This window comes from Etheostoma spectabile, chromosome 3 (genome assembly GCF_008692095.1).
Source record: "Etheostoma spectabile isolate EspeVRDwgs_2016 chromosome 3, UIUC_Espe_1.0, whole genome shotgun sequence".
In the NCBI taxonomy this organism is placed as follows: domain Eukaryota; kingdom Metazoa; phylum Chordata; class Actinopteri; order Perciformes; family Percidae; genus Etheostoma; species Etheostoma spectabile.
Genome location: NC_045735.1, coordinates 32,255,062 through 32,270,836, shown reverse-complemented (window position 1 = coordinate 32,270,836; position 15,775 = coordinate 32,255,062). Strand labels below are relative to the sequence as shown.

At 40.2% G+C, this 15,775-nt stretch overlaps 1 protein-coding gene and 1 long non-coding RNA gene across 2 annotated transcripts in view; one reads left to right on the top strand and one right to left on the bottom strand.

Moving 5' to 3' along the window:
• LOC116676769 (uncharacterized) overlaps positions 1-15,775 on the top strand; it is a 614,404-nt gene that overhangs the window by 42,370 nt on the left and 556,259 nt on the right. The window lies entirely within an intron of this gene.
• LOC116676607 (seizure protein 6-like) overlaps positions 1-15,775 on the bottom strand; it is a 317,474-nt gene that overhangs the window by 3,416 nt on the left and 298,283 nt on the right. The window contains 4 exon segments of the mRNA XM_032507601.1: positions 858-957; positions 4,668-4,776; positions 5,025-5,060; positions 11,764-11,958. Of these exon segments, the coding sequence (XP_032363492.1) occupies positions 858-957; positions 4,668-4,776; positions 5,025-5,060; positions 11,764-11,958 (440 nt within the window).

Genomic DNA, 15,775 nt, shown 5'->3' with positions numbered 1-15,775 from the left:
TGTCATCAGCTGGAGTGGTGCTGTACCTTAATGATTATATACAGTATAGCCGTGGTGTAGTCGACGGGATCCGCAGGTATACGCCGTATACCCACTAGAAAAGGCGTACATATTCACTCCATATGTATAGGATAACATTACATAACAATGATTGTTTTATGACAGAAGTTCATAAATTCACCCTGTCTGTGTTGTAAGTCACTTGGAAACAACACAGTTGCTTTTGCGCAAATGACATTTTTACATAATTATTGATAATGTAAATCACTAAAAGGAGAATGAAAAGCAAATTTAAACTACACTCTCAGTGTTTTTGTAAGCCTGTCCCTGAAGCTTCTGCAGCTTCGAGGGACACTGCAGCAGAAGTTAACTTTACAGAAAGCTCGGATGCTATGCTGTACATGGTAACAACAATGTTTTGACAGGCGGATATGGAGCTGGGAGGGGGAAATCACAATTTACTCAGTACAATAAAATAAAAAATAGACTCCTAGTTCTTAAAGGAGACCTATTATGCTTTTCCTTATTTTCTGTCATATTTACAATGTTGTATTGTATGTTCATATTAAACACGAGCAAAGCTTCAAATAATGAGGTAAAGGTATTTAAAAGAATCCCTGTGAGTCCAACCTCAAATTTCAGTGTTCTGAACAGTTAACTGATGTCAACTCATGCCAGATTCTAGGCACGCTACTGCATTGTTTACATTACATACACAGCTACATGTAGCTACATGCTAATGCCAGGGAAACCTGTAATCTTAGTTGCAGATGTTGCTATTTTCATCACATCACACAAACACATATGCAAACGTATGCCAACCATTTCACAGTCAGACATACAGTATGTTGACTCACCGTTGTCTCATAAACGGAGTTGTCAAACGTAGATTCTCCAGTGATGTTTTTATATGGTAGGTTGGATGACAGGGAGAGATGTGGTGGCTTCCTCTGAACCCTGAGTACAGACAGAGAATACATTCATGTACAAAGTCATCATCCTGGAATAATGGCAGAAACATGCATGTAGTAAATACACTTCTTCAAACAGAAGGACAAATATTTTTTACGTTTTTGCTGGTTGGGTCACTCTTTGGAATTCTATTTTTCGTCAAAGTTTGATGAAATCCTTCATCCTAATCCTGTGATTGCTATTTTTAAATTGCATATGACTAAATATAGTTTCATAAGCCTCTCTTTGAGGTCATTTCGATCAGATGGAAGTAAAACTAGACAAGACAGAAAACCAGACTGAAACTGAAATTGGAAAACCAACAGAAAAAATTTAACCAACTAAACACAGAAACTTGACACAGGGACTAGACGTGACAGTACCCCTCCCACATGGGACGGCTACCAGACGGCCCATAAAAAAAAAAAAAAAGAGCAGAGGGGGCCTGGAGGAGGGCTGAGAGAACAACAAAAGTCACAAGTCAGGGCGGAATCTCTCCGGAGACCGGCATCAAGGACGGAACCGCTCTGGAGGCCGAGCAGGCGGTCAAAGACTCTCAGGAGGCCGGCGGCGAAGACGAAATCCATCTGGCTGCCGAGCATGACGGCAAAAACTCTTTGGAGGGTGGACAGGACCCCGAAGACTCTCAGGAGGCCGGCAGCGAGGACAGAACCCCTCTGGCAGCAGAGCAGGATGGCAACGGCCCTCTGGAGGAGGAGCAGTACAGCGAAGGTTAAGCCCCTCTGGAGGCCGACCAAGATGGTGAAGGCTGAATCCCTCGGGAGGACGCTAAGGGCCAAACATTCTCTGGAGGTTGGCGATGATGCACAAAGGCAGAATCACTTTGGCCGCCGGTGGTGAAGGCGATACCCCTCAGGCGGCCTCTGGAGGCCGCGCAGGCCGGCCACGGCTGACTCCTTCTGGAGACTGGGCAGGCCGGCGAAGGCGGAACATCTTTCAGGACAGGGCTTCTATCAGGGACTGTTGCAAAGGAAGGCAAGGCTTGGACCAGCAGTTACGGTCCAGCAGAATGCAGTTAACAATGCAGTTGACTTCTGACTTTGTTACCAATTTTTTTCAAATGCTATAAAATTGAATAAGACACCCCAAAATTACCCATCAAAATCCCCCCAAAGAGCGTTGTATAATCAATCATGTTATTTTGAGTAATTACAATTGGGTAGTTAAAAAGAACATTGACATAGAAAAACGGGTCAACTTGACCCGAGGACAACTCAAGAGTTACGGAGAAAATTTCTTATTCTACCTCCTCTTTGTTGGTTGTAGCTAGGTGGAAGCCTCGGTCTGTAATATTCTGTATATTCTATTCCGTTTGTAAAACGTTTTCCTTACTCATGGGCTGACTCAATAAAAAAGTGGAGGTAATTGTGGCAGTGTCTTCTGTTAACTTGCCCTAAATTCTAAGATGGATATCCCCAGAGACACATTGATCTCATCCTGTGAGATGGTTAATGTTTTTCGTGATTTTATGATCAAATGTGGCTTGTTTGCCTTTAGCCACCAGAGCTAGATTATGATCAGACAGGCCAGTGATCAGATTGTATTCTTTTATTATCCTTTCAGGTTTAGTGGAAGATATAAAATCTAGTTGTGTGCTTGAATTGTTTGAAACCCTTGTTGGACCTTTTATTAACGGTTTTAAATGGTATTTATTTATATTGGTTTTTAGTTTATTTCTCTTTGACTTGTCTTCCCAGTTTAGACTGAAATCACCCATGATAATTAACTCTTTGCTGTGATTGCACTCTTTTAGAATATTGAGTTGGTCATAAAAAGTGTTCTTTGCAGCAGGGGGTCTGTAAAAACCTATTATGGTGAACAACATTTGCTGGGACAAGCCCATTTTCAGAGCCACATCCTCCAGTTTGCTCACTGCTTTGAAGAAAATATGTTCACATTTGATGTCATCTTTCACATACAACAGCACCCATCTCCCTTTCCCACAGTTCTGTCAAGTCTGAAACATTGATACCCAGAAACTGTAAAGACGTTACTTGGGGTTAACTGTTTTAGCCATGTTTCAGATATGCACAAAAAGTCCAGGTTTAAGTTCGATAATAAATTATTAAGCTGCGCAGTCTTTGAAACGATACTTCTGATGTTAAAGTGTCCAGCAAAAAGTCCTCTTCGGTTTCAGCTTTGGATCCCATATAACCGTTGCATGATTGACAGTCTGAAATGTTTTTGTTTTTTAACGGCAGGGTTTCTACAGTTCGAGACGTTTCTGGCCGAGGCAATGGGCCCGTTTGGTTGCCCAGAGAGTGCCGAAAGTGCGTTTAAAACACTGTAGTTCCTGATTACATGTGAGCCCACTCCATTTAGGAGAATGCCAGGTACAGATAATGCACAGTTACTCACTTCCATGGGAGACGTTACCTTGGATCTAAGAGGGAGTTTAGCACCGGCGTCCTGCACAGCACTTTGAGTAACTGTTCCTGGATTTAACTGAACATCCCCTGATAACACCAGCATGAGAAGTGGAATGCCATGGATCCCTCGAGACGGAATGGTAAGTCTCCGCTTCTGCTTGGTAATTTGTTTAAATAGGCTAACATTAGCCCGACCATAGCGCAACACAGATGAATAGATTGCATAGAGTCCCTGCAAGTTATGAATTGCACCTTCGTCATGAGAGCTGGCGGCAAAGTTAGTAAATGGCCGGTGTACATCCGACCGAGACAGCCACTGTTTCCACTGGCTCTTGGAGCCCAGGGGATCCGCCTGCACCAACCTGCACAGGCAGACCTGCAGCGGCAGTGCAAACGCTATCAACAGCAATAGTATGAAGAACAGGCTGTGGACTTCTTGCCAGATTCCAAGTTTGTATGTTTCAGAAAGACGGAGAGGGTTTGATGTGGTAACTGACAAGCGTGCTCTATCACAAGATGAACGGCATAGATTCAAAAGGGAGAGATCAGCAGTCCGTACCACACCGCATCTAAATGCTGCCAACTTTTCAAAAACTTAATTAACGAGACATGTATCAAAACTTGTGTCTGTTTAGTAGCATATGAGAAGAAACAGCAGAACCAGGCCATGTGGCTACAATGTTTTTGGAACGTCAAGAGCCTTGACGTTGTGTTCATTGAATTGTTTTGGTGTAAGTGTATGTGTAATTTTTTTGTGCATTTGCATTATTAACATTCATTTGAAGTCATGCTTCTGTGCACCTGTCCAATATTCACTCCCCGTTTAGCTTTGGTTTGGTCTCCACCAATTCCTGAGAAAAATATCTGTCTCTTTGTCACCTAAATGCCCCACTGTGTTGCACTGCTAATCGCTAATGTTGTCAGTGGCTTGGTGCTTTGTCAGGTTGCATTCTTTAGGATAAAACAAAAAAAAAAAAAAAAAAAATGAGTGCATTGCTAGCATTTATGGCATGCCATATAAATATTCACATTTATAGGCATCTCATTTATTTTATGGATGATAAATAGAACTATTGTTTTTCTTCTATTTTTGTCTATCATGCTAACTTTTTCCTAAATATTTGACCGTTGTTTGTGCCTTTATTTTCCAACATCACTTAAAAAACAATGCTCTGAATTAAAGTGTACTACAAAGGGAACTATCAAATTGACAATTAATAAAATCAAGATCTTTTGTATTATATCAGTGACAAAGAGAAGCTGAGGCCGCATTAGTTTAAATAAAATGCCAAAAGAATTACGTTTTTACTGATCACTTGAACCTACTTTGAGAAGTATAGGTAGATCCCCATAACGAGTACAAGGAGGACGACGATGGGGATGAAGACAGCAAATGCTACTTGGGCCCCCTCCATTCTTAGGTATGCAGTAGACACTTTTAAAGAAAGAAAGGGGACATTTCAATACATTATTTTCATACAAGTAAAATGTATTGTTTTGAACAAACACTTCTACTGTATATATATCATGTTTCATAACTCTCCGCCAGATTTTACTCAATAGTAACCAATTAGCTAGCTTTAAATGTGCAAAATAAAGTAAGGTTAGTTTTTGTAATTACTGAAAACATTAAATATTGTTAGCACAAATATCTTTCAAAATTAACTTCTTGGCATAACTTACCATCTAAACTGTGCTGATCTGACGCCGCTGGGTGGGCTGAGGAGAATACAGTAGAAATATTAATTAATTAGTAAGCAGTTATTGGCTCATTTGTTCTGATTTATTCCGTCCATTATCCACAGATGAAAATCCCCAAAAATTCATTCCCTTGAATTGTTGAATGACATGTTGAACCAAAAGGTCATGTGTAACTCTAATCGAAAGGTTTCTTCAGTAAACTCAGTGAGCACAGTGTGACATTTTGAAGCACACAAAATATATTTTGTTGTAAAATTAGTGTCATAATTCATTAAACCATTGATTTATACATTTGCTATTATCCACATAATTATAACTTTATTTGTATAGCACCTGTCAAAGTGATTTACAGTATGGCATTAAAAACACAACACAATAGAGAAAAAACAACATTCACAAGACAAATAAGTTAAAGGAGAATTCCAGCCAATTTTTATGTTAATCTTGATTACTAGAAATATGCAAGTACTTTTGACTGAGAAAACCACGACCTGAATCGGTGCAGGCAACACTGAGTATCTGCAGCTATGTGTAAAAGCTTCCATTGAGCTAAAACACATCATGTAGGCGCTGTGGAAGACGGCTGCCTCTCCAGTAGCTCTCCGGTTTTCTAGCTCTTTTTTACTTATTCGAGTGCAGTCTCTCTCCTACTCTCCCCTACTATCTCCTATTTTGTCTACTTTGTTGTGTGGAGACTTTCTTTCTCTCTCCCACCTGCCTGCTGTTTTCCTGGGAAACTTTCGAAATGGAATTGATCATGCGGTCACTCAGCGCTATTGGAAAGTTTTTCTCACCAAGTGTGCTTCACCGGGTGGAACATACGCTGCGGGCTACACTCGCGATTCTTGGGAGAATTGGCGAGCGGTCTGCTTGGATGTTCTGAACGTGGGAGCTGTAGAAGATTTGTGGATAATTGGAATTCTGCTGGGAGGTTTTTTTAGCCATGGGACTTGGAATCTCCCTAAATCATCGTGAAATTGGTAGGGCAGCAGCCACAAAATTTGCCTCAATGCTGTCTGGGGAATTAAAAAGGGTTGAATGTATTGGACGAGGAGCTGAAGGTTTTACATCAGAGGACTGATCAGACCGGTGAACTGTCTCATAACATCTCAGACCGGGCTGTGGAAGCGCAGAGATGGATGGATGCCATCGGGGCTCAGTCAGTGGACCTGCTTTGTGCAACCACCGGACTGACAATGAAGATAGGGGAACTGTCGAAAACAATACATGAATTGGATGCACGGATGACGCTGAGGATGAGGAAATTTGATGGACACAGATTCGGACAAACACCACCGAATCGACCTAAATTGGATTTAAACTGACTGTCTTTTTTTGCCCCCCCCCACCCCTTCACCCGTCCGGGAAAACAACCTGCAGCTGGCCTCTCCTCCTGTGCTGTCTTTATCTCTCCCAAGGACAAGGCCAAACTGAACTGAACTCCTGTAACAACAACACAGACAGTCTGCCGCCTCACACCTTATCACACACACACACACACACACACACACATACTCACATACACACCCCGTCCCTATCCCCACCCGCCTCCAAACTGACTGCCTCGGGGACCTTCTTTTTGTGTTTCTTAACCCCCCACCCCAGTCACCTCAAATAATCCCTTCATGTAACCACATGTACTGTGTGTTGTCCTGTGCATCATTGTATTACTTTGTGTTTATTGTATTCTTATTTTTTCTCCTTCATATGCTGTATCGGATGCTGGTAACTGTAATTTCCTTGCGGGAGTCATCCCAAAGGGATTAATAAAGCTAAGTCTAAGTCTAAGTCTAAGTCTAAGTCTAAAACTGCAGTTAACGGGGCAGGTTTTAGAGTGCCTTTCTGCCTCTTAACAGGCATACAATGCAATTGGTGAATTGTTGTCGGCTGTGGGAGGCGAGGAAGGCGGGAATGAAGGCTGCCTACCCGGCTAAGTAATCTACCACACAGATCGACACTGCTGCGTTATGATTTTCAAAAAAACCTAGCTGAACACGCTCACATAGCAGCTAACAGCCAATAACAGCACTGAAGGCTAGCTGTTGCCTCGCACTGTCTCCTGTGAATTCAGATGCAGCAGAAAAAGGAAGCTACATAGTAGTGTGCAGATTGTGTGTGTGAAGAGTGAAGAGTGGACTCTGAGTTATTCATGGAGTTGTTCACAAGGGAAGAAGCTTGGAGTAACGTAACTAGGAGAATATAGCAGATATACAACACACGAAAGAGCCTTTTGAGTAGGGATGAGCGAGTACAGCATTATCTGTATCTGTATCTGTTTACCACATGAATTATCTGTATCCGGATCCGTACTCGGAGTGGGCGGGGCCTAAACCGGAAGTGGTCAAATTTAACCCGGAAGTGGGTCGGGTTCTCTTGAAATGTGCGGGGCTTTAACCGGTGTTATTTTAGCATGCAATTGATATGAGTTGATCAGAAATTGTTTATTGCTGATTAGAAAACTATTTACATGACAGCATCAAGCTTCAGATCAATGGTGTTGTCATGGTAACAAACTATATAGGCCTACAGTATAACAAGTTTTGCAACAATAAATACAGCAATGTGGTTGCAATTATTAAGTAAAATGTAATAAACAAGAGTTTTCATACTCAATAATATAACTTAATTTTTTTGACTTTTAATTTTTCTATTATCAGTGTGATCAATTTTTTTTTATTGGTTCTTTTTTATTTTCCCACCAGGTATGCGTGAGTGTCTGTGCCTGTGAGTGAGTAGGATATATACACTACCGGTCAAAAGTTTGGGGTCACTTAGAAATTTCCATTGCCCTCCATTATAGACAGAATCCCAGCTGAGATCAGTTGCATTGTTTTTTTAACCCGGTCAGCAGTTTTCAGATTACATTATGTGCTGACATAATTGCAAATAGGTTTGCCAGTGTTTTTCTAGTTAGTTTTTTAAAATGATATCAGATTAGTAAACATAATGTGCCTTTGGATGATTGAATGAATGGTTGCTGATAATGGGAAATGTAGATATTACATTAAAGATCAGCCCCCCCACTCAGATCAGCTGGTATTCTGTCTATAATGGAGTGGTATGGAAATTTCTAAGTGACCCCAAACTTTTGACGGTAGTGTGTGTATGCTATATAGAGAGAGAGAGAGAGAGAGAGAGAGAGGAGGAGAGAGACGAGAGAGGAGGAAGAGAGAGGGAGAGGAGAGAGAGAGAGAGAGAGAGAGAGAGAGAGAGGGGGGGGGTTGGAATGTGTTTGTGTGTTATCTTTAAATTTTTAAATTTTTATTTATACCGCAACTGCCCTTTTTTTTTTTTTTAAAAAAACAGCAAGAAAATTTCAGAATTCAAAAAAAATGGTTAAACCGCAGGGCAGTTTAAAAAAACTCCGGGGGCAGAGATTTTCAAAAACGAGTAGCATTTTTTTCCCAGCACTTTTCGAACCAAACCCCCCGGGTTTCCGAAGCCCTGGGTTTTAAAGGGAAATGTTAAAATGAAGTTAAAAAACAAAACAAAACCGGGAAACTTGGGAAAAAAACCCTAAATTTTTTAAAAAAGAAAAAACCCCCCGGACCCAGGGGCAGAGCTTTCAATTTCCGTGTCCGGGGGCGACGGGGGGCGAAAAGGGGACGAGCAACAGAAGGAGTCGTCTGTGTAGGGGGGGCGTGGACTAGCCCAAACACAAATAGTGTAGGGGAGGGGCCCCTGGGACTGATATCATAGAATAGTGTAAGGGAGAGGCGGGTTGTGACTGGCACTGTGTTTGCCCTTTTCCGAATGGAGGGCACAGTCAAAGGAGAATTTCGAAACGGAAGATATTTATCGCATTCTCGATAATAATTGTACTCGGCAAAAAAATGTTTATCCGTACGGATAAAGTTTTAGCCCAGTACTCGGCTATCCCTAATTTTGAGGGTTTTGGTCATCCCCCATTTTTTTAAACCGGAATACAGACGATAAAACCCCCTCACAAGAGTTTGGGGGGAAACACACGAGAGGTGAAAAAAACAGAGGGGAAACAGGGGCTCCAAAAGCGAGGACAGCTGCAAATTTTTACTGTGAAGCCACATTTCAATTTAGTCCCCCCCCTGTAGTTACATATTTGGGCTGAAATGGTCTTACCACTACCGGGTCAATTACCTATTTTTTAACAAAAAAGGGGTTTCCCTCAAAAGGGGTGGAGCACACCCCCCCTGGCGGGTTGGGGGTTGTTGTTTTGGGAAAGGGAGGGAAGGAAGGCTTTCCCCGGGTAAGGGAAATAGACCCAATTGAAACTGCCCCAAACCTCGATCAACACAAAAGGGATGAGTACAAATTTCACACGGAATGCTGCTATGAGGGTTTAAAAAAAGCCTGGTGAAACCCCTTTTTTCTGTTTGACGTACCCAAAACCCTTTTTAAAAAAGGGCCCCCTTTTTCGCCGTTTTAGCTCCGGGAAGTTTTCAAGTAGCTGCAGGTGCTCGTGTTTCCTGCACACGATTCAGGTTGTTTTTTTCAATCTAAAATACTCGCATATTCATAGCAATCAAGATTAACATAAAAATTGGCCAGAATTCTCCTTTAATAGGAATTGAAAAAGACAATATAATAAAAAATGTAGCGTACTAAATAATATAATAATAATAATAATAATAATAATAAAAGTACTACAAATACAAACATAAATCACTGAAAATTAAAAGTACCTTAAATCAATTCTTAAAGAACTTAGGAGCCAGTGCACAGTTTTGAAACACCTGCAGTTTTCCTAACATATCATTTTGGTAGGCCAGTGAAGAGTGAAATACAACAGTCCAACCTGCTAGTAATGAAAGAATAAATCAATTTTTCAGCACTCTGCTATATTAAGAATTGCCCAACTTTGGCAATATTTTGGAGGTGGGAGAAAGCAGTCCTTGTCACTTTACTAATACTGGCCTCAAAGCTTAAATCAGAGTCCAAAATGACATCAAGACTTCTGATTTGGTCTGGTGAGCCAGATCCCCAAGCTTATTACAAAGTGTGTCTCTCTTGCATTTAGGTCCTAGCAGCAGTATCTCGGTTTTAATTTGTTGGGTTTAAAAAAAAAAGTCACACATCCATTGTTTTATCGTGAAACTTATTACTCAAAGGTCCGCATCTGATTTTATTAAAGGTCAGTGGCCTTTTTTTTTGGTTCATTACAGCCCTAATAAATATGCATTAAATGTAACTGTAAAAGACAGTCTTTAGTAAAGTTTCCTGCACATTGATCTACTAACAAATTTTAGATCTTTATCTTTGTTACATGTCAACACTACGCTTTATTAAGATTAAGATTAATGTATCCTTTATTAGTCCCACAAGGGGAAATTACAGTTTACACTCTGTTGTTCTTACACACAGACCTGAATTACAAATACATGCTCAGTACCTATACATGTACTAAAGTTAGTTAGTTAGTTCATGGATTGTTAGTTAATTTTAGGTGTATCCCCAGGTTTTCACTCACTCATTCCACTACTGACATGTTCAACACAAAGATGCATCATTTGGATCTATTGAATGCCATGGGAAGACCAAAACTTGGTTCTTTCATTTAGTTTTTTGTATATTTGATGATATTGTACCTATGACTGAGAAGTTAAATCTCAACACACTGTCCTGTTACCAAAACTATTACTTCTTAGTCATTTGTTTATTTTAAAAATACAAATTTTTGGTATATCACTTGAATGTATTCATTGTTCTTGTGCTATTAGCATGGACGCCATGTGGCTATATTTTAAGTATTTGCCAAGTCTTTGCTAAAAACTCAGTCTTGTTACTTTCAGTCCAGTTACTCAAATTAAAAAAAATGCAACTAGTGCAAATAAAGTTGCCTGAGATTGACCATTACACATTTTGAATAGGCAAATATGTGTTATTAGATTCAGTGTTGAAAAAAGATTTTTTTAAATGAAGTTTATTTTGTAAGAGTTACCCAAGCAAATGGCACCCATTTGGTGGAATGGCACAACAACACTCAACACTCTCCAGCAGTTAACATTACCATGGCTATGCTAAGGGAAATAATAAATCACATTTATCTCAGGACAGGATCACTTTGAATAATCTTTATATTTAAATTCAATTCAATTTTATTTATAGTATCAATTCATAACAAGAGTTATCTCGAGACACTTTACAGATAGAGGAGGTATAGACCACACTCCAGAATTTACAAGGACCCAACAGTTCTAGTAGTTTCCTCCAGAGCAAGCGATAGTGGCGAGGAAAAACTTATATTTAACGTCACTAACAACTTATTATTTTCAAAATTTACACTTCATGACGTGTAGAATTCATAGTCTGGTTCTGGATTGAATTCTTTTATTAGGTTTTGAGGCTCAACAGATATGTATGATTGTATGATTGTGTATCATCTGCTTAACTATGGAAATTTCCATCAAACTTGTTGATGGTGTGACCTAATGGAAGAATATATAAGGAGAGTACCAGGGGATCAAGACCGCTTCCTTTACCCAGTCTAACAGAATTTCTTACCAGTTAGGTAGGGTTAAAACCAGTTTAAGGGACAAAATTTTGAATTACTCAGTTCCTTTTTGCAACATTTATGTATATTTATTTATTATTAATTAATTAGGATTTCATATATTTTCATATATTTTATGGTCTTGAGTTAGATCATGTATTTTAAGAAACAGGTTTTTAAGGACATTTGGCCTTGTGTATAACTGAAGTTGACCTGACAATGTAGTAAAGACATCAGGCTGCAGTACCTCACCTTTGCAGACAGGTGGCAGCCCACTCCAGTGGGATGGGTGTCCAGGGACACAGTGGAGAACAGGCTCACCCAGCAGCTGATGGCCAATCAGACAGGAGTAGTAGAGGTTCTCTCCAGCCTGGAAATGAAGCTTGTTGGAGCTGGGGATCCCATAGGTAGGTGTTCCTGGATGACTGCAGGGCTCGAAAGTCTCCGCTGGAGTTGAAGAGGAGAAACATGTCAGGTTGACAAGACAGAAAATGAAAACGGAAGGAAATGGAGTCAGATATGTTAATGTACAATCAATATTTCTAAATCTTTTTTTTAACATCAGTGGGGGCAGTGGAAGAGGATACTACTGTTCAGACTGCCTTCAAATTACATATAGTTATTCCAATCTACTGAGAGTGATTAGCATCTCTCTATCAAGATAAAAATGTCCAAAATTCCATGTCCAAAAATCAGAAACATAACATCTCCTATCATTGTTTTGCTGATGATGTCCAAATCTACTTGCCTATGAAATCTATAACCAAAGACTCTGTGGAGCCATTGTTAGACTGCTTAAAGGAGGTAAAAACCTAGATGAGTTAAACTTCCTCACCCTGAATGAAAATAAAACAAATCATCGTGTTTGGACGTTCGGACGCACTGGGTGACCCTTTTGTTATTTTGGGCCCCTTAGCCTCCCAAAATCGATCCAGTATAAAAATTCTTGGTGTTATTTTTGACCACTTATTTAATTTTGGTAAACAAATCAGTGCAGTTGTCAGGACCAGTTTCTTCCAGTTAAGACTTATAGCTAAAATAAAGGCCTATCTTCCATCCAAAGACCTTGAAAAAGTCATCCATGCTTTTAATCACTGCTCGGCTGGATTATTGTAATTCTTTATATATGGGTCTACATCAGAAATCTTTAAATCGCCTCCAGTTAGTCCAAAACGCAGCTGCTCGCCTTTTAACTAAAACAAAAAAACGTGAACACATAACGCCGGTCTTGGCCTCCCTCCACTGGCTACCTGTCCGTTATAGGATAGATTTTCAGGTTTTTTGCCTGTTTTTAAGGCCTTAAATGGTTTGGCGCCATCTTATCTGGCTGATCTCTTATGCCATCATTCTCCAGTCAGAATGCTGAGGTCAACAAATCAGCTGCTCTTAGATGTCCCTAGATCAAAGCTAAAAAATAAGGTCGATAGAGCCTTTGCAGTGGGCGCCCCCACCCTATGGAACAACCTCCCCATGCATATTAAAGCTGCACAGACCTTACAAACGTTTAAATCGCTGCTTAAAGCTTCAGTAGGTAACTTTTTTTTAAATGTATTTTTTTACATATTTGTTAAAACTGCCACTATGTCCTGACAGTAGACTATGAGACAGATAATATGTGAAAAAATCAAGCTCCTGTGGCTCCTCTCTGTGCTCCTACTGCCACTTGCAGAAATACACCGCTCCCGGTCAGAAACAGCCAATCAGAGCCAGGAAGACTGTCTTAGCAGTGTCAATCACTCTCGTGTACGCGCTGCTCATACCCCTTCCCCGCACAACGCGTACCACCGTTCAAGCTCAAGATTGCTAGAGCACTGCTGCTTTGCTAATCGCGGAGAAACAACTTTTCAGGAAAACAGCCAATTTCTCGAGTGACACCTGCTCAGAAAACAAAGACGGGCAAACAGAAGAAGACCGATGACGAAAGCGAGCTAAAAATAAAAATAAATCGAGCCCGAAATAAAACGAGGGTCAACATCGAAGCGGCTTTTCAGAGGTGGAGGGAGCTACGCCTCCTGAAAGGATTCAACACGGATTCAGAGCTAGCGTTAGCCACATTTCTGCTTGACATGTAAGTATCCCTGCTTGATTTGTTTCATTTTTTAAGAACTACACAACTAAGATATCAATGGTTACAGTACACTTTCAGTACACTGGTGATAGCAAAAATCTCAGTTTACTCTGTAGCTTGTTGCTAAGTCTAACAGTTAGCTTGTTAGCTTGTGGCACGGCAGGAATGTTGTAGCAGGTGAAGATTAGCTTTACTCGCAAACTCCTTCACCCTCAGTATAAGTAATATTGTTTTGATACCTACATTTAGTAAGCCAAAATGTTTTTTTGTCGATCACAATAGATGTAGCTCTGGTGAAACTAGTTTAATTGTGCGCTGTCCCTGTCAACGTTTGGCAAGGCAGAATTCTATTTTTGATTATTTTTAAACATACATGTTTTCTTCCCCCTCAGGATGTAATTTGTAAATCAAATGTCTGACACAAATTCTTTATGCTCCTTCAACAGGTCAGACATGGCCCAGGCACGTGAAGGAATCGTCTTTCAGTCCAAATCTAAATATGCAGTATTTTCCTTGTGCAGGAGTACTTGAAAAGCTCATTTATTTGACCATATTCTAATAAAACCTAAGACATATTTCTAAGATGTTGTTATTCCTTGGCTTAGTGAGCTTCCTCAGTGATTCATCATTCCTACTGAAAGTTTACTGTTTTAAATTGATCCAAAAGGTAATACAGTAATGTATTGTGTAACATGCTACTTTTGGTCTCACAAATGAGCGATTACATAAATAATTTTAAACCCTTTTATTGAAAAGAATTTACAACACTTTTAATAGAAATATTTTAAATAAGCAAATTTTTTACATAAGCTATACCCTCCTCAGAATAAATCCCCTGTATTGTCCAAGAGGATGTGGAAAGCATCGGTGGCCCTGCTTACTAGCCTGCGCGTTCACGGCATGTATTTGACATTGACCCTGTTAAGCACTTTGGTCAACTGTTGTTGTTTTTAAATGTGCTATAGAAATAAAATTGACATTGACAAAATTCAAGTCTGTTTGGGGGCCCATGGTTAATTACATTACTAAGTTTAGGTCACTACAGCATGAAGGACATGTGCAGCATTGATTCCTCCTAAGTAAACTTTAAATAAATTCAAACAATATATGATCTATAGTGGCGCCGATTTGCATCCTTGTTGGTGTGCCATTGTCGCTGTGCTTTGACAGGAAAGGGATTTCTAGTTTAATTTTCCCTTAATTTTTTCCTTGCTTTTTATTTCCTTTATTTATATTTTATTTCTCATTTCTTCTGTATATGTCCCTGTATAGATATGTACATATGTGCGTACATTTAGCCCACATATTCATATAATTGCATTATGTGTTACAGAAATTTGTGAGTCTACAAATAATTCACAATCTATGTGCGACTTTGGGTTGGGGTGAAAATGTAAAAAAATAAGCCCTTTATGTTAATTGTAACATTTCCTGTGGAATCAAAAACGTTATAAAAAAAGAAGAAAGAAAAAAAAAGGTAAAAATGTCCACGTCTATAGAACAAATGTCCAAAAATAAGCAAACATTTGCTATGTAAAAATATTAGAGTAATGGTGTCCTTGTTGTGGTTGGGGTTTTGTGTCCAGTTTTCTAGTTCTCTAGTTTTCCACATTTAGTTCCTCTGTTGGCCCTGCCTCTCTGTGTCTCCAGTGTTTCCCTTTCCCCTCCTGCCTACTGCTGCCAGCTGACTACACACACCTGTTTGTCATTCTACCATCATCTCTCCCGCCGCACACCTGCCAGTCTTCTTCAATCAAGCCCAGTATTCCAACCCCAGATCCACTCACAATCTTTACTTGATCATTGTCTCAGCCACCCTGGTGACACTTGCTTTAAACTCTTTGGAAAACCTTCAAGCCAAAAAATGGACCCAGCAGAGTTCAAGCCTCTCTTTCACCCTATGGACTCAGATGGTGAGCTGATGACTTTTTGCTCCCTTCATAAGGAAGATCCTGCTTTTTCCAGGTATCTCTTGGGGGTTTGCTGGTGGGATGTGAAGCGGAACTCAGCTTTCCAGAGCCTAAAGACTCACCCACCAGCCTGCCTGTTTCTTGGCCTACTAGCATAATGGCTACAGGTTTTCTGTCCCTATCCCAGCCTGCCTTCTTGCTTGCTTCCACAGAACTTTTGGTTGTTGATTGAACTGCTACCTGTTTGACGGGCACCCCCAACCACCAGCAGTCCTTTTTGAGGATA